Source organism: Penicillium longicatenatum, assembly GCF_028827895.1.
Source record: "Penicillium longicatenatum strain IBT 33135 chromosome Unknown contig_6_segment0_segment0, whole genome shotgun sequence".
In the NCBI taxonomy this organism is placed as follows: Eukaryota; Fungi; Ascomycota; class Eurotiomycetes; order Eurotiales; family Aspergillaceae; genus Penicillium; species Penicillium longicatenatum.
Genome location: NW_026643123.1, coordinates 1,085,909 through 1,103,808, shown reverse-complemented (window position 1 = coordinate 1,103,808; position 17,900 = coordinate 1,085,909). Strand labels below are relative to the sequence as shown.

Here is a 17,900-nt window from a genome sequence, read left to right as displayed (position 1 = left end):
GCGCATCGGCCCCAAGTCCACTTATCCAGCCCGAGAGAGCTTCTCTCCTGTCATGGTCGCTTGGTGAGACCCTCTCCCAACACCTGCATACGGACAACACCCTTCACCCCTATCACAATCATTTGCGACCGGATTGATTCAGACAAGTTAACAATTGGAGCTCTCTAGAACCTGCGGACATGAACCCTGAGACTGTCGCCCTCGGCTCCTGCCTTTTTCCTTAGCTTTCACCCCACCCCCGTCTACCTGAAACCACATTCTGAGACTGTCGATCGGATCGAATCCTCCGTACTGGCCCCCAAAGAGAACTGGTCTACGCTGCCATGGTATCTCGCTCCGGCGATGGGAATGAGGGGCCGCGCCCCCTCACCCCCTCCAGGACCCCCGGCACGCCGATTAAGCCGCGATTGACACGAATCGGCACCAGCCCAACCAAGCGAGACGAGAAGCCAAAGGAGGAGAAGGTCTTGAAATCATCGGCAAAGGATGTGGCAGAGCTCAAGGACTACGTATGGAATAATCTAATGCGCTCGCGCAGTATGGCGCTGAACAGGTGCTGACTGTGGCTTTCTACAGCAATTGGGCGACTGCTTAGGCAAAGGAGCTTTCGGATCGGTTTACCGTGCGTTGAACTGGAATACTGGAGAGACAGTCGCCGTGAAGCAAATCAAACTGACGGATCTCCCTAAGAGCGAGTTGCGTGTTATTATGGTATGCTGATCTATCTGCCCGTTGCGCATTGTACTGCGAAATTTGCTAATACATGTCGTCTCAGCTGGAAATCGACCTCCTGAAAAACCTTGATGTGAGACACCCCACGTTCTGACCCATGAACAAGTGTTGACAAAATAACAGCATGCGAATATTGTCAAGTACCATGGATTTGTGAAGTCTATTGAAACTTTAAATATCATCCTCGAGTATGTATCCATAAAAGGAGACTACTAGGGAATCGAGATATTGACGATAGTCCTAGGTACTGCGAGAATGGCTCACTACACTCCATCGCAAAGAACTTCGGTCGATTCCCAGAAAACTTGGTTGGATTGTATATGTCTCAAGTGCTACATGGTCTCTTGTACCTGCACGAGCAAGGTGTGATTCACCGGGATATCAAGGGCGCCAATATCTTGACTACCAAAGAGGGTCTTGTCAAACTTGCGGACTTTGGTGTGGCCAGCAGGACGACTGGTCCAAGTGAGTCAAGCGTGGTTGGTACTCCGTACTGGATGGCACCTGAAGTGATTGAGCTCTCCGGAGCAACTACGGCCTCGGATATCTGGAGTTTAGGATGTACAGTCATCGAGCTTTTAGAGGGAAAACCGCCTTATCACAATTTGCAGCCTATGCCTGCATTGTTTCGCATCGTCAATGACGATCATCCTCCGCTTCCGCAAGGTGCTTCCCCGGTATGTTTTACTTGAGACCGAAGGTATATGTGCAACACTAACAAAATTGCAGGCCGTGAAAGACTTTTTGATGCAATGCTTCCAGAAAGACCCTAATCTGCGTGTCTCGGCTAAAAAATTACTCAAACACCCTTGGATCGTCAATGCTCGCCGGTCAGATTCTGTGGTCCCAAAGAAATCTACAGAGTATGAAGAGGCCGTCAAAAGTGTACAAGAATGGAATGAGGCACTTCGGTCTCCTGGCGCAGGTACATCGAGGAAGAGTAACAAGTTTGAGCATGGTGTCGGGCCCTTTTCTACACAGCGTAACTCTCTTGTGGACACATTGCCATCTCCGACTTCCATTAAAGCCACTGATCGATTTCGATCCCCGGAGTCTGCTGAGGATGATAATTGGGACAATGACTTCGCAACTGCCATATCTCCCAGCGCATTGCAGCTACCCCATCTTCGTCCTCATGACAACTTTGGTGGAATGCTTTCCTCCGAGCGACTGAAAGCGTTTGCGTCGTTAGATGGGACAATGTTGAGACCTGATGACAGCTTTGATGAGTTCGAAGATGCGCCGATGTCTGTATCGGAAAATGACCCTCTACAGACAATACGACCATATTCAGCGAAAGCGGCTGAGCCATCGAAAAATCTGAGCCCTATTCGACACCAAGCAAGCAAGCCATCGGCTTCGGCTCTGCAGAATGTCCCAATCTTGACACAAAATCCTGTGCCACCGATGAGACGGGCGCGCCCGGCTAACCTTTATAAAGAAAATTCCGTCGAAGATTACACCGATCTCATAATGGCCAACGAGGATGTTCTCGATCGAAAACTTGGTCTCATTATCGAAGACGAGGATCCTGATTCTCCGGTGCATGAAAACGGGTACAATGCGTTTGATGATGACCGAAGTGGTCAACATCCTCAATTGCGCAAGCAGCTTTCTGTGAAGCGTGACAGGTCCAAAATCGAGATACACAAATTTGCTGAGAATGAGACTGATGAAGATTTCTCCGATATCCTCGGAGCCGAACAAGTGGGCATGGATACCACAGAGCTTGACGATAGTTCGGATCGTAGCACTTTGATGCTCAACTCAAAATTGTCTAATAACTCGTGGTTAGGAGACCAAGATGATGACGATGACCCATTTGCTCAATTGGAAGAAGGTTTCGATGAGATGGATCTAGAGGCTAACATTGCGCGTGACAAGTATGCACGCCTCCGGAACCACGTTGAAGGTCTAGTCGGCTCTTTGAAGACTTCTCAGGATGAAGATGTTCTTGCCGACATCTCGGAGCAGCTGCTCACTGATTTTTGTGACCTGCCAGAGACCAAAAATATTATCATCAGCGCACATGGAATGCTGCCGATTCTAGAGATCCTTGACACATCCCGTCGACGTGACATAGTCATCTGCTTGCTCCGTGTTGTCAACGCCATAATCTACAATGACTACGAAGTTCAGGAGAATTTGTGCTTCGTTGGTGGTATTCCCATTATCAATGAGTTTGCGTCCAAAAAATACCCGCGGGAGATTCGTCTGGAAGCTGCTGCTTTTGTACAACAGATGTATCAAACATCTACCCTCACACTCCAAATGTTTGTTAGCGCCGGTGGCCTTAATGTCTTGGTTGAGTTCTTGGAGGATGATTACGAGGATGAGCGCGACCTAGTATTGATTGGCGTGAACGGAATTTGGAGCGTCTTTGAGTTACAGGTAACTATACCACGACAACTTATTCTTTATGTTTTCGCAACTTACCAATTCCTCACAGGGCTCAACTCCGAAAAATGACTTCTGCAGAATTTTGTCGCGTAATTCTGTCCTAGATCCCCTTTCACTCGTCCTTAGCCGTGTGTTGGACGAGGAAGGTGAGCTGGCGGAGATAATTGAAGGTCGCATTGCCAACATCTTCTTCATTTTCTCGCAGGCCGAGAATCATGTCAAGGAAATGGTTTCAGAGCGAACGGTTTTGCACAGGGTTCTCAAGGAACTGAAAAGGATGTCCCCTATCCACCAAATCACAATGTTGAAGTTCATCAAGAACCTTTCCATGCTTTCAACCACTCTGGACTCGCTTCAAAATTCCAATGCAATCGATGTTCTCACTGAGTTGCTTCGGTCAACCATGAAGAGAGGCCATTTCAGAGAGGTCTCGAACCAAATTCTTAACACCATTTACAACATGTGTCGCCTGAACAAGTCTCGACAGGAAGATGCTGCTCTTAATGGCATTGTGCCGTTGCTCCAGAAGATCGTCAATACCGAGAGGCCTTTGAAAGAGTTTGCTTTGCCCATTCTGTGTGATATGGCACAGTCCGGCAAGGTTGGTCGGCGAGAGCTGTGGCGCAATAAGGGTCTGGCCTTCTATATCTCATTACTCGCGGATCCATACTGGCAAGTGACTGCGTTAGATGCCATCTTTACGTGGCTACAAGAAGAGACTGCCAAGGTTGAGGAGCATCTGCTAGATTCCCGCCCAGACAGGAACTTCGCTGACGCTATCGTGCGGTGCTTGACACTGACGAAGGCAAACGCCTTCGAGAATATCCTTGATCCTTTACAAAAGCTTCTTCGCTTGAGTCCCCCTGTAGCATCAACATTTGCTCGGCCAGATCTTTTCACCAGATTGGGGCAAAAGCTTCACCACAACAAGGCCGCCGTGCGTTTGAATATCTTGCGTATTATATCGACCATCTGCGATTCAAGTGAACAGCAAGGTAGCCTGGTTGCTACCTATGGCCTACTGGACGCCATTCGAGAGCTTGAAAATGACCCCGCCATTCTTGTCCGAGACATGGCAGGCAAGCTGATTCAGTCCAATGAGCGGAGCGATGCCTTCGCTGTCGGTAAGCGCAGACCGGTCAGCCGAAGGAAAAGTACTTCCACGACCCCGCCGAACCCATTCTCTAGCTCTACACCTTCAACTCCTCAAGCAAACCGCACAAGCCAGTCAAGGGGATTCTTTGAAGGCCGCGAAACCCCACGCCATCCACGCAACGCCCTGAGTGGCTCTTCTCTCGCTCTACGACCTGGCAGTCGAGACGGAAGCGCGTCTGCCCTTAGCTCTGCAGCCAATGGCAGTGCAGCTGCACCACGACCCCGTATCCCACGGGGAATGTCCAACCGGCTTTCCTACATTGAAACTCTACAAGATGAGGATGCCAAGGCCCCCAGCTCTCTCAGCCGTCGACCTTCTGTGATTCCTCGACGCCGCCGAACCACGGTCGCCGATTCTGAATGGACATAGATTGGTCCACAATAGTTGATGCCTTGTACTTGTTGTTCTAAATCATTGTCAATGATTATTTTCTTCTGTATCTGCTTTTAGAGTGGCGTCATCAAAATGGAAGACGGGGTGGGCTCTAGGGTTATTTGTTTGTTGAAACGTCATTGTTTTTTCTTTTTTTTGCTACGCTGTGATGGCACTGGATGCTGCACATAGACTTGACATATACTTTCAATCAGACGTAATTATTGATATGAAGGTATTCAATACATTATCATTCATGATACAGTGGCAAGCACTTAAATTGGCACAAAACATAGCTCCTCCGAACTTAGCTAGCGCATAGTTCCTGGGCACGGGATACAGGGTTTTGGTTCAGTAGCTGGCGTATAAGTTAGGCACCTACTGTAGTGACATTTCACTAGTCAACAATGAAGAAGTGTAATTTGCAAAGGCATACCAGTGATCTCAAACATCCCGTGTCCGAAATACAATCATGAAGTGTGTTGAAGATATTCAGGATGACGTCAGTTAACTCAGAATCACGTGTGCTCCACGGCCGGAGATCGGGCGAGAGTAGCCGATTGGCGGCGAGAACCGTCCCAAAAAAATCTCCCTGGTCATACAATTCCAGGCAGAGGCGTGATACAATTTAGGCGAAACCCTGCAATTCCTCATCCGATTATTGTTCTCGCCAGCCAGGACGGTAGCTCGTCGGAATGAGCGCCGCAGTTCGCGTGCCGCTGCGGACGCTGGCCAATCCCGCACTGGTAGCCCGAGAAATATCAAAAGCCTCAAGTGTTAGCGCCTCGTCCAGTCTAGTCGCGAACTCGCTGCGCAAGACTTTCTCGTCGTCCCGAGTTATCACTCAGTCACGGAGTCCTCGATTATATGAACCGATCCCGAGCGCGGCTTTGTCCAGACGTTGTTTCGCCTCGAGAACCTCGCCCCTCTTGACTGCAGAGACCAGCCAACAAAACGATGGGCCGAAAGCTAAGCCACCTCAGTCGAACAAGGCGATCAAATATTTGATTGCCTTGAGTATTCTCGGCGCCGGCGCTGTGATTTACTCCGATGAGATCAAGCATGCATACCATGCCGCAGGACGAAGTGGTCGCGTGGTGGGTACATTGGCAGTCTGTATCAATGAGTGAGTACCCCCTGGGCGAACTCGCCTTTCCGGCCAGAAATATCAGCACTGGAACTTCCCCTGACATATATTCAAAACTACAGCTACCGCGTTACCCTAAAACAAGAGTTCCCTACCGCCGAAGAGCGTGATGCCAACATCCGGGCGTGCCACAAGCGATGCGCTGAGCGCACTCTCCGTGTGCTTGAGAAGAATGGATCTATTTTCATCAAGTTGGGCCAACATCTCAGCAGCATGAGTTATCTTCTTCCACTCGAATGGACTACAACCTTTATCCCGCTTCAGGACAAATGCCCGGTTTCTTCTATCGAGTCAATCAGGGAGATGTTTATTCAGGACACTGGTCAGACAATCGATGAGCTGTTTAGCTCATTTGAGCCACTGCCTACTGGTGCTGCCTCGCTCGCCCAAGTTCACATTGCTACCCTTAGAGAAACCGGTCAGAAGGTCGCCGTCAAGGTCCAACACCCGGCTCTCGCTGAGTGGGTGCCTTTGGATCTTGCACTGAACCGATTTACCTTTTCCATGCTAAAGCGCTTCTTCCCAGACTATGATTTGGAGTGGCTATCTAAAGAGATGGATCTTTCCCTACCTATCGAACTGGATTTCCGTATGGAAGCTCAGAATGCTACTGAAACCAGCGAGTACTTCAAGAAGCACTCCGACGCTCCCTTGGTTATCCCCGAAGGTAAACTTAATTTACATCAATTGGTAAATTGCCATCAGTTCTAACAATTTTCTAGTCATGTGGTCCCAGAAGCGCATCCTTGTTATGGAGTACATCGCCGGCGCCCGTCCCGACGATGTCGCCTTCCTCGACGCAAACAACATCGATCGCGACGAAGTCTCCGCTGCGTTTGCCCACATCTTCAACGAAATGATCTTCGGTGACAACGCTCCACTGCACTGCGATCCGCACGGCGGCAACGTTGCTATTCGTCCCAACACTACCCGCCGCCGCCCGAACTTCGACATCATCCTGTACGATCACGGCCTGTACCGCAACATCCCCCGTGAGCTACGCCGCAACTACGCCAAGCTTTGGCTAGCCGTTATCGATGCAGATGTCCCCCGGATGCGCGAATATGCCCACAAAGTAGCCGGCGTCACGGACGAGCAGTTCCCGCTCTTTGCTAGCGCTATCACCGGTCGAGACTACTCTGTCTTGACGAAGCAGAGTGTCGTCTCTTCTCGTACTGCTGAGGAGAAGAAGGAGATTTCCGGTGCTCTGGGTGAAGGCATGCTGCAGCAGTTAGTTGTGTTGCTGAGCCAGGTCCCGCGAATTATCCTTCTTATCCTCAAGACCAACGATCTTAGTATGGCCTCCCTTTCCTGATTACTTTCTAATACCATCTTTGGTGTGCGTCCACTAACAACCCCACAGCTCGGAGTCTGGACGAAAACCTACACACACGCCAGGGCCCCATGCGCACATTCCTTATTCTAGCGCGCTATGCTACCCGCACCGTCTTTGAAGAACAGATGGAGACGATCCGCGATTCCGGTGGCATCTTCGCGAATTTCTTCCAATTCCTCTCCGCCTGGATGGGATTCCTGCGTGTCGAGGTGAAGTTGTCTATTTATGAAACGGCACTGAGCCTGAAAAGCCGATTTGGTCTGCGAACCGGGTTGCCTTGAACTCACAGGCTCGGGTTCGTGATCATGTCTGTCATTTTATTGTACATAGATATCCTTTTCTAGCGGGCTCGCTTTAAGAGACACGAATGTTTGATCATTCTGTGCTCTGGCCGTGGCGTTTTTCTTTTCCATTTGTAATTTTATGATGTCCATATCCAGCGGTCTGTATAGATAGATCTGTCGTTAGACCTAGATAGATCTCTTATATTGTATCTTCTACTGAGCAAGATATGCATTACCAAATGTCGACATCTATACACGAGCAATTACAACAAAGATAAGTTCTGTTTTCATCGTTTCATTGAAACTATCAAGGCACCATCGCTTTTGAAAATAGAGTATCGATCGAGGATCCCAGATACCGAGGCGCCCCCACAGAAAAAAGAGAAAAAAAAAAAGATGATTCAAACAAGCAAAGAAAGTAAAAATAAAAAATCTGTACAGCAAACAAATGACGCGTATTTGTTTGAAACTCCCATCACCGAAATATTCTCAGTCTCGGTAGACATTCCCATTCTTATTCCGGACCGGAACCCGGTATCGCTCGATCAAAGGATTGTGCTTGTGTTTCACAACGCTCTTGGGGTAATCACATCTCAGTCAAAAGTCAAAACAAGAACAATAATGAACGTTGGTTCCCGGGTCTATTTCAACCCTGAAACTGATCCGGATCCATCCGCTTTATTAATCAATTTATACGGCGGCAGCGGGGCTACCAACGGTAGCAGTCACATCGGGGATGGCAGCGCCAGTTCCGGAAAGATCGGTGGACTTGCTCTTGGGGTTCTTGAGGTAGTAATCGGAGATGGCGGACTTGATGGCATCCTCAGCAAGCATGGAGCAGTGGACTGATTGAATATACAAGTTAGCTAACGATTCATTTGGCGTGCGGTGAAGTAAGCGAAGGGAACATACGCTTAACAGGCGGGAGGCAGAGCTCCTTCGCCACATCAGTGTTCTTAATCTTGCCAGCCTCATCAAGGGACATGCCGCGGACAAGCTCGGTAAGGTAGCTTGATGAAGCGATAGCACTACCACAGCCGAAGGTCTTGAAAACAACATCATCAATGCGACCGGTATCCTTGTTAACACGGATCTGGAGCTTCATGACATCGCCACAGGCGGGGGCACCGACGAGACCGGTACCGACATCCATGTCGCCCTTCTTGAAAGAGCCGACATTGCGGGGGTTGTTGTAGTGATCAAGGACTTTCTCGTGGTATCCCCTTCGCTGGGCAGGAGCAGGAGCAGCGACACGACGCTGGATAGGCTGGACAGACTGCAGAGCCGAGAGGGGTGCGAGAGTACGGGGCGCCGCAGCGCCGACGCGGGGGGCGACGGTGACCAGACGCTTGAACATTGCGAGTAGTTAATGTGTAAGTAAGTGTGGTGGATTCAAATGTGAAGTGTGGTGAGGTGGGGATGAAGTTGGGTAGATGGCGAAAACAGATCTGATATGGGAGAGGAGAATGATGAATTCATTGCTAAATAATCTGATTCTTATTCAGCGTGGCGCTAGACCTAATGGGGAACTCTAGAACCTCCGAATCGCCGGACATCGGAGTTGACTAAGCATTCCTGCAAAGGGCGTCGATTACTCTACCAACGATATTCTAGATAGCTGCCCACCGCTTTCTCTGAGGGTAAATGATGAACGAGAGTTGATCCAGTGAGAATCCACCCTCGTGATATCACTTTCGAAGGGTCGGTGGCGAGCCTGGCCGGACAGCCATTAACGTTGTCCGCGGTGGACTCTTGCAACTTTCTTGTTTTCCGATGGAACATGCCTCGGCCAATGGAATGCTTATGATATCAAATGGTGGGTATCACGTTCATGGTGAAGATAAACGTTCTATGATTTAATATTCGGCCACTTTTCTATCAAATTCGATCGTGTCAATTGACTATTCCCGCAATTTTTACTGTATCAATTCTGCAGCCTAACTTCAATATTTTATCCGCGATTTCCGCGGAAGCCCCGAGGAGGTTCGGAGATAGTGAACTCGGCAAATTCAAAGATAATGCAAAGCCCGAGCATGCATGAACTAGCTCGGGGGCAGAGCCCGATCAACTGATCGGATTTCGGTGAAACTCATGGTCCATAGAGGGGTAATTTGCGGATTTTCTATACAAATAGGGCAAAACTATTACGATGCATCACCATCTTTGATCAAACCCCCTCTTTTACACTCATCTTCGCGTATATGTATTCTAGCGATCATCTACGAAACCTAATTTCGCATGTCCTTATCGAGTGAGAGTAAATCTAGGGTAATTTGCAAATGAACTGCGACTTAGAAGGATCAAAAGTCCGGGACATTTCGATGTACTTAAGCTGGAAAAAAGAGACCAGATTTTGACCATTTTTCCATTCTTGCTCCCTTCTTCAACTTCTGTCATTCTTTTATATGTTTTGATGATTTGCCTTTAAAAAGGCGGTATTGTCATACTAGACCAAGCAGCCCGCTAACGTAGGGATGCCTGCGTAATAACAATCAAGGATTTGATCAATCGTTTCGCTACCACCATTCGAGCCACTCATTATAATCTGGTACTTGACTTCCAATGGTTGCATCCTTTGTATGCAGAAAGACGCGGACCAGCCTTGGAGGTTGAAGGTCGCGGGGTCCTGATGGATTTGACTAGGACCTCGCGATAAAATATTTATCGAAGATTCACCATCGAATAATTTTGTTGCAGGATAGCTGCAATTCGCTTGAAGTTCCTCCAACTTGTCGATTGCCTCCCGAATTCCACCTTCACATAAGGCCAGACGCGAAAGAGCACCGATGTCACATTTGTTAAGAGAGAGAAGGTATTTTAGTCTCAAATTCCTCCACGTATAAAGTGGAAATATTGGCCTTGTATGGTTCATGAATATTTTGAAGATGCCCGAAGGACTTTCCGAGCCATAGTATACCAAAATGCTCTTGCGTCCTATGCAGTACTCATGGCAGCAGAGAGAGGCATTGACTACGATGCGCGACTAGCGATTCACATCGGTGTAAATATAACGAGATATCTTTCTTGGGAAGACAAGCAGTCCAGAATATTTTCTCCAGTCACATTGTACTCAATAGGGTCGCTTTGAATCGCAGCTTATTGAAGTGTGTTGCGCTGAACATGTTTACTATATTAGGAATAGCGCGGTTGTCCTGCGTGAGCACTAAAGCGGAGGGAAAGCTAAGACGTGGCATGGATGTCCACAAACACGATATGTGTATTTCCTTGTCGGTGTTGGATTTAGATCCATTTGTTCAGAGTTTTGGATATATGGCATATTCGATAGCACAGTCGGTGTGTTTTTGCAAGGTGAATGTTGACAATTGTCTGCTTGCTGACCAAGAATAAGCAAGGTCGGCAGAACCAACTTACCCCAGCCTTGACTGCTAAGAAAAAAAAGACCCTGAAGGGCTTGGGCACGATATGACAATCCACGATGCGACAGTGGATAGATATGAACGACCAGATGGGTCTTTGCACACAGAGACTCTAGAGGCTGCCTACAAACTCGGCATCGACTACCATGACAAAGGCAATATATTAGCCGCGGAAAGCCACTTACTCCGTGCATCCAAGGGCTATGAGGAAATGTGTGGCCTGCACGACTCTAGAACACTTGATGCGCTGGAGTACCTTGGAATCACATATCGAAAGCTGGTCAAGCTCAATGAGGCTGAAGCGACACATAATCGCGTCGTTGAGGCTCGAACAGCCATGTCAGGTCCCGACCACACAACAACTCTAATTGCACAAAATAGACTCGCAATGGTATACCGTGCTCAAGGTAGACTTGACGAGGCTGAAGGCATCTATCGAAGAGTGTGGGAAACATTTGACAAAACCATGGGCCCAAACGACGAAGCAACACTACGGGCCTCCATATCACTAGGAAATATTGCATTCAACCGAAAGAACTTCACTGAAGCGGGCGAGATGTACGCGTCTGCACTGAGCCGATATGAGACTGTCTTTGGGACCGATCATCCATCTACACAGCAGGCTGCTAGCAATCTAGCAGCTGTGCGCATTCATCAAAAAAGGTACTCCGAAGCGGAGACCATACTCCTCACAATTGTGCGTCAAACCACGAAAAGTCAGGGTTTGAAGTCTGTGCGACTGCTACCACCCTGGCTCAACCTGTCATGTGCCTACGAGGGTCAACAGAAATATGACGAAGCACAGAAGACTCTCTCCTCAATCTTGCGCTCCTATGAGGATGTCTATGGACCAAGTCATTCAAAGACTTTAGGAATCATCCGACGCAAGGCGATAGCACTCGCAAAACAGGAAAAACTCACCGAAGCCATCGAAATTATTCAAAAAGGCATTGGCTTATCGTCACATGCTGATGGATACCCAGACGATGCCCAAATCCAGTTAATGATATCTTTGGCTGGCATATTTGATCAGCAAGGCAGATTTTCCGAAGCCCACCAGATCCACCACCAGCTAACGGAGACATATGAGAACAGATTTGGGGAAAACCATGACTGGACCATCAGGTCTTTGCAAAATGAGGCAGAGATGATTTTCAAGCAGGAAAAGTATACAGAGGCAGAGCTGGCCTTCCAAAATGCAACGGAAAGGTGTAAGAAGGCCTTCGGTGCTGAAGACGAGCGCACACTCTGGAATCTGATGGGTCAATGTCACGCTGCTTGTGGATGTAAAGAGGTCGCAAGCGTCGAAAGTGATATTTGGTTATTATTTGCAAAATGCGACGAGTTCCCATCGCTCCAGAATGGCAGAGCAATATTGGTTTTCCAACACTTGAGCAAGAACTGCGTATTGAAACACAAATTCAAGGAGGCAGAATCATTGATGACCAAAGTATACGAGATATGTCTCAAGTTCTTCGACCGCGGACATCCTGTCACCATCTCTTATGGGCTGCAAATGGACAAAGTGCGACGACAGCTTTGGCAGCATGAAAAAGGTCATCCGGTTGATATCTCAACGTTTCCAAACACGAAAGACCGCACGCCTGATGCAATAATTGATATCCTCGAGTTCACGACTGCGCTCAGTGTGAAACCAGCAGACGAATCTGCGCCGCTTCCCTCTCGTTTACTTGCAAACCTAGCTCTGTCGTATGGCGAGAAATGGGAAGAAAGTCGCGATCCACGATACTTGGATATCGGGATCGATAAACTTGAGACAGCCATTCTGGTAGGAAACGAAGACGATGAATTGCGTCCTCGGTGGCTTGATTCCCTTGGCGTTTTCTACAGGAACAGATTCCGGGCGCGGAATACGCTGGATGATCTCCGAAAGGCAATTGAATTCAAAGAAAAAGCGGTTAACCTACAAGATAAGGCTAGTCCAGACCACCCAAAAGATCTGAGTGCGCTATCTATGTGGCTTATCGACCTTTATGAGCGTGATTCGACATCGGAGTTGCTCGACAGGGGAATAAAATTAGGCGAAGAAGTTTTGATCATGACGAATTCCGATGATTCCAGCCGGGCAAGATATTTGCATCGCCAAGGAATGGCATTTTTGCTACGCCATGAGCTGAATGGGGAAGTTCTGGATCTGGAACGATCATTCGAATTGATAGAAGCAGCTATGTCTTTAACTGCCAAGTCTGAGCCTCACTGGAAGCTACTCTGCTCTGTATACGCAGATCTTTTTCGACATCGTTTCAAGCTCAATGGAAAAATTGAAGATCTAGAGGAGGCAGTGAGGCGAGTCCAAGCGGCCATCCATGAAGAGCCTGAAGAGAATTATATCCTGTTGGAATCATTGGCACGTGAGCTGGAATATCGATACATGGCCCTAGGAAGTAATGAAGATCTCGACGAAGCTATAAAGGCAGCTGAAAGAGCTGTAGAGCTAGGGTACCAGGACCAGGAAAATCAGTACCAAGCAGACAATCTGATGAGACTGGGCTACCTCCTGGTGAATCGATTCGACGCCAAGGGACACCAAGAAGACCTTGACCGCGCTATCATGCACCTTGAAAAAGCGCGCAACACTCAGAAGACAAACGCAAATGCGCAAGCAAGATGCTTAAGCGGTCTAGCAGGTGCATTTAGATCCCGCTGGAAGCGCACAGGAGATAAAGATGGTCTTGAAGCTGCCATCGATCATGAGAGACTCGCACTCGACCTTCTCCCCAACAAAGATGTGGGAAAGCTAGACGTGATGAATAATCTCGCTAACAATCTGATTGATAAGTTCAAGGATTCAAAGAACCCCAGTGATATGGAAGAGGTGATTGACCTCTATGAGATGGTATTATCTCTCCGGCCGTCTACCCACATGCACTATCCAGGAAGTCTCAATAATCTTGCCAACGCTCTTGAGGCACGGTTCAATGCATTGAAAAATATTGAAGATTTGAACTTGGCAATCGAAAATTCCGAGAAGGCGTTGTCGATCATGCATGCTGATGACCCAAGCCGTGCCGGATACTCTTCCAATCTGGGTGCCAGATATTACGCCCGGTATTTGGAGAAAAGCGATGAGAAAGACCTTATCTCTGCCGTAAATCACCGTTTGCATGGCTGGAGAGTTGTGAACGGGCTACCATTTGACAGAGTGCTAGCTGGATCGCAGGCAGTCTATAGACTGAGAGATCTGGGAAGATTTGATGAAGCCACAACAATAGCGATGGAAGTCGTTAACTTTCTTCCTCAGGTAACAACAAGATCACTCCAGATCACCGATCAACAATATGTCGTCCGGGAGTTTTCTGGAATCGCTGGGAATGCGTGTTCCCTCCTTCTGCAGGCGGGTCGATTGCAAGACGCACTGGAGTATCTGGAGAAAGGACGAACGGTCATCCTTGATCTACTGATGAGTAGTCGAGTGGACCTTACTGAGCTGGAATCTGCATCTACAGAGCTTGCGTCCCGATTCCGAAAACTCCAGGATGAAATCAATCAGACCTTCAATTCCAAGGGTATGAGCCCCAGCGCAACGGAAGGGCTTCTTCAAAAACGGCTCGCATCTGTATCCCAGTTCAACGAATGCGTGGAAGTCATTCGGTCGCTCCCTGGACAAACGCAGTTTCTGCTTGGGCCAAATTTCGAGACTATTAGGTCCGGAGCAAAAGGAGAATTTATAATCGTTGTCAACATCACCACCACTCGCAGTGATGCCATCATCATCTCCGATGAGAAGATAGACAGTCTAGAGATCCCCGATTTATCACGCTCTCGAACACTTGAATGGCTGGAGAAAGATCTTACTCGGAAGGCCAAGGATCGAGCGGGTCGAAAAAGGCAGAATGAAGAGTACACCAGTCTTCTTCATTGGCTCTGGGTTTCCGGCGTGAAGCCCATCTTTGATCGGATCAAATTACACTCCCAGCCTTCAACAGAAACGCGTAAGCTACCGAGAGTCTGTTGGATTGGTAGTGGAGTGGCGAGCATGCTTCCATTCCATGCAGCCTGCGACCGCACTCTCAACTCGGAGAGCACATTTTCGTATGTCATCTCTTCATATTCACCATCTATCAAGACGATGCTTCAAGTCAGAGCCAAATTAAGCGGTGGTGCACTCGGACCCAATCCCAGTTTGCTGATGGTCGGCATGCCAACGACACGCGGTCATGCACCACTCTCCGGTGTTGAAGATGAGATAGAAGAGATCACAGAAGAAGTTGAGCCCACTTTTTCTGTCAAGAGTCTTCTTCATCCACAACCCGCTTCTGTACTATCTCATCTCGCATCCTATGATATGGTCCACTTCGCATGCCATGCGCTATCCGATAGCAAAAATCCACTCAATGGCCACCTGATGCTCGAACCTGAAGGTCTGGAAGCTTCTGACACTGGGAAATGTGGAGCGTTGACAGTGGAAACAATTGTCAAAATGGATCTGAAACGAGCTCGTATTGCATATTTGTCTGCTTGTTCGACTGCTGAGAATAGAGCAACCAAGCTTCTTGATGAGGCGATTCATCTTGTGAGTGGATTCCAGGTTGCTGGATTTGCTCATGTTTTGGGCACTATGTGGCCAGCGCCGGACTTGGTCAGTCGTGATGTTGCTGTTGGTTTTTATCAAAATCTTGCTGCGCTGGTGGCGGAACCGGGTGTTGATAGTGGCCGAGCTGTAGCGGAGGCGTTTCATTTGGCTGTCAAAGAGGTGCGGTCTGAATTTGAGGACCAGCCTCTCTTTTGGGCGCAGTTTGTACATTTTGGAGGTTGAAGAATGTGAAATTGGTAGAATGGTCTTGTTAAAGTTGATGGTTTAGCTTTCGAACCGGTTGAGTACAGTACCATATTGGTGCCACAACAGCGGGAATTGGCTCTTGCATGTAAAATCGAGCTTCTAAAGCAAGGTACGTGTTAGGTTTAGATATAGTCAGGCACAGATGGTACTTTTGCTACCAATCATATTCAAGATTAGCTTAGTGTCTTTCGTGCTTATTTATGGGGCCATTTTGTCTTATGCCGCACGCGCTCACTCGCAGATAAATTCTCTGCATGACACTTCTGACACCAGATACGTGATACTCTTCTGGCACAACTGTCATCATGACTTTGAATCACAGCAGCTACCACATCGGCTGGATATGCGCCTTACCCATCGAGATGGCCGCAGCGAGATGTCTGTTGGATGAATCTCACCCCGATCTCGAGCAACCCCGCACCGACACAAACAGCTACGCACTTGGGAGTATCAGTTCACATAACGTCGTGATCGCCTGTCTTCCCTCAGGTGTCTATGGTACTACCTCCGCAGCTATCGTCGCAAAGCAGATGATCACGACATTCCCCAATCTTTCCTTCGGGCTGATGGTAGGAATTGGGGGCGGCGTTCCTCCTATTTCACGATCAACACCGGATATCCGTCTAGGAGACGTTGTTGTTGGTATCCCCAGCGGCTCGTTTGGAGGTGTTGTCGCATATGACTACGGCAAGACAATTGCAGATGGAGAGTTCCTGCCGACGGGCTCGCTGAATCACCCTCCTTTCAGCGTTCTCACGGCAGTGAGTAACCTCCGTGCATCACATCTGGTGGACAAGGGTCTTCTTGAAGGAATTATAAACGATGCTATCACTCAGTATCCCAGTTTTCGGTCACCGGGCTCTGAGAACGATATTCTTCATGATACTTGTACAAACCCAGATTTGCCTATTAGTGAAGCGCCTGTCGTGCAGCGTGCAGCACGGTCATCTGATCTCCCACAGATACATTATGGAACAATAGCTTCTGGAAACCGTCTCATCAAGCACGGGAAAACTAGAGATCAGTTGGCGGCGAAGCATGACATTCTTTGCGTCGAAATGGAAGCTGCAGGGCTGATGGATCTTGATAATTTCCCCTGTCTGGCTATTCGAGGAATATGTGATTACGCCGATGAGTTCAAAGCCAAGGAATGGCAGCCCTATGCTGCGATTGTCGCTGCAGCCTATGCAAAGGAGTTACTGGGCATCATTCCCAAGGCCAAAGTTGACTTGACAGCCGCTTCAACTTCTTCAACAGAAACTTTAGTTGCCAGTTCCGCTCCCCCTCTACCTTCTGGGATTTTGCACAATATCTTCCCCGTGGAAAAGAATTTCATCGGTAGTCTAATAACGGATACCTTGTCTCCACGAGATAATTTCTACTCCTTGCCAGTATCCCCATCTTCTGCTCAACTCGCTGTCATCCATCAATCAGTCCCACATACCATCAATCTTTCCGCTATGGGCTATACGAACATTCTGTCAAAAATGTCCACCAAGGGTAATCCCACCGAAGCCGACTATTCCGTCACGGTCGACCGCTCCAGCTCATGCACGCTAAACAATTCAAATGACTGGTTCGAAGCAATGAGCTCCAAGAGAAAAACACGACAGTGGGTCGAAAAACAAATCGAACGTTCAAATGATCAGATATACTTGGTAGTCGGGTTTCGAAGTCTGTGGCACAGAGATATAGACACCTCGCTCAAGAGCAGCGAGCAGAGCGATCTACCCTGTATCGGTGAGGCAGTGTACGCCGTGCAGTATCGTCAGCTCAAATTCAAGTGGTATCGCAGGAAGGATATTGATGCGGCTACTCTACAAAAGGGTAATTGCTGGCAGAGTTTGTATACTTCTCGTGGTGATGACGATGATGATGAGGCAGAGGACTATTTGAAGGTTACTTTGGGTGATGATGTTGACGAATCTTGATGAGCACGGACGATCGTTCGAACTGCTCAAGCCTTCCACCTACAACAACACTCGGGCTCTACGCTGCGAAGGACTGGCATGCAGTTGAAAGCAGCGAATTCTCAAAGAAGAGAAGTTCTAAAGCATTGAGGGACCATCGATTGTCAGCTCTCTTAGTACGATATTTGCTAACAAATATCTACCTATACATTATATTTCTTGCGAATAGGGCTTGAAACCATCAATGTACCTCTGAAAGGGGAAATTGATATCCACTCCTACCCGTATATCAGTCAGGAATATAGCGCGGGTATCAATGTCATACAGACAACGAGCGACCTAGGATTTTATGTAGACGGAAAATTTACGAGGGAGTTGATTCACT

The 17,900-nt window shown here is 48.2% G+C and overlaps 5 protein-coding genes across 5 annotated transcripts; 4 read left to right on the top strand and 1 right to left on the bottom strand.

Annotated features, from left to right (window-relative positions):
- Positions 1-323: 323 nt before the first annotated feature.
- N7484_008618 (serine/threonine-protein kinase) lies at positions 324-4,657 on the top strand (the record flags this gene model as incomplete). Its single annotated transcript, XM_057119005.1, has 7 exons — positions 324-509; positions 577-711; positions 776-805; positions 856-920; positions 977-1,409; positions 1,462-3,123; positions 3,182-4,657. The coding sequence occupies 7 exons, from the start codon at positions 324-326 to the stop codon at positions 4,655-4,657; spliced, it is 3,987 nt and encodes a 1,328-aa protein (XP_056968560.1).
- Positions 4,658-5,355: 698 nt separating this feature from the next.
- On the top strand, positions 5,356-7,424 carry N7484_008617 (ABC1 kinase family protein; the record flags this gene model as incomplete). Its single annotated transcript, XM_057119004.1, has 4 exons — positions 5,356-5,786; positions 5,870-6,474; positions 6,530-7,102; positions 7,171-7,424. The coding sequence occupies 4 exons, from the start codon at positions 5,356-5,358 to the stop codon at positions 7,422-7,424; spliced, it is 1,863 nt and encodes a 620-aa protein (XP_056968559.1).
- Positions 7,425-8,117: 693 nt separating this feature from the next.
- Positions 8,118-8,784, bottom strand: N7484_008616 (iron-sulfur cluster assembly scaffold protein; the record flags this gene model as incomplete). Its single annotated transcript, XM_057119003.1, has 2 exons — positions 8,118-8,272; positions 8,340-8,784. 2 exons carry the CDS (start codon positions 8,782-8,784, stop codon positions 8,118-8,120), a joined length of 600 nt encoding a protein of 199 aa, XP_056968558.1.
- Positions 8,785-10,850: 2,066 nt separating this feature from the next.
- Positions 10,851-15,581, top strand: N7484_008615 (CHAT domain-containing protein; the record flags this gene model as incomplete). Its single annotated transcript, XM_057119002.1, has 1 exon — positions 10,851-15,581. One exon carries the CDS (start codon positions 10,851-10,853, stop codon positions 15,579-15,581), a length of 4,731 nt encoding a protein of 1,576 aa, XP_056968557.1.
- Positions 15,582-15,910: 329 nt separating this feature from the next.
- Positions 15,911-17,536, top strand: N7484_008614 (nucleoside phosphorylase domain-containing protein; the record flags this gene model as incomplete). The annotated part of the gene is made up of 1 exon (XM_057119001.1): positions 15,911-17,536. The coding sequence occupies one exon, from the start codon at positions 15,911-15,913 to the stop codon at positions 17,534-17,536; it is 1,626 nt and encodes a 541-aa protein (XP_056968556.1).
- Between the last annotated feature and the right edge of the window lie 364 nt (positions 17,537-17,900).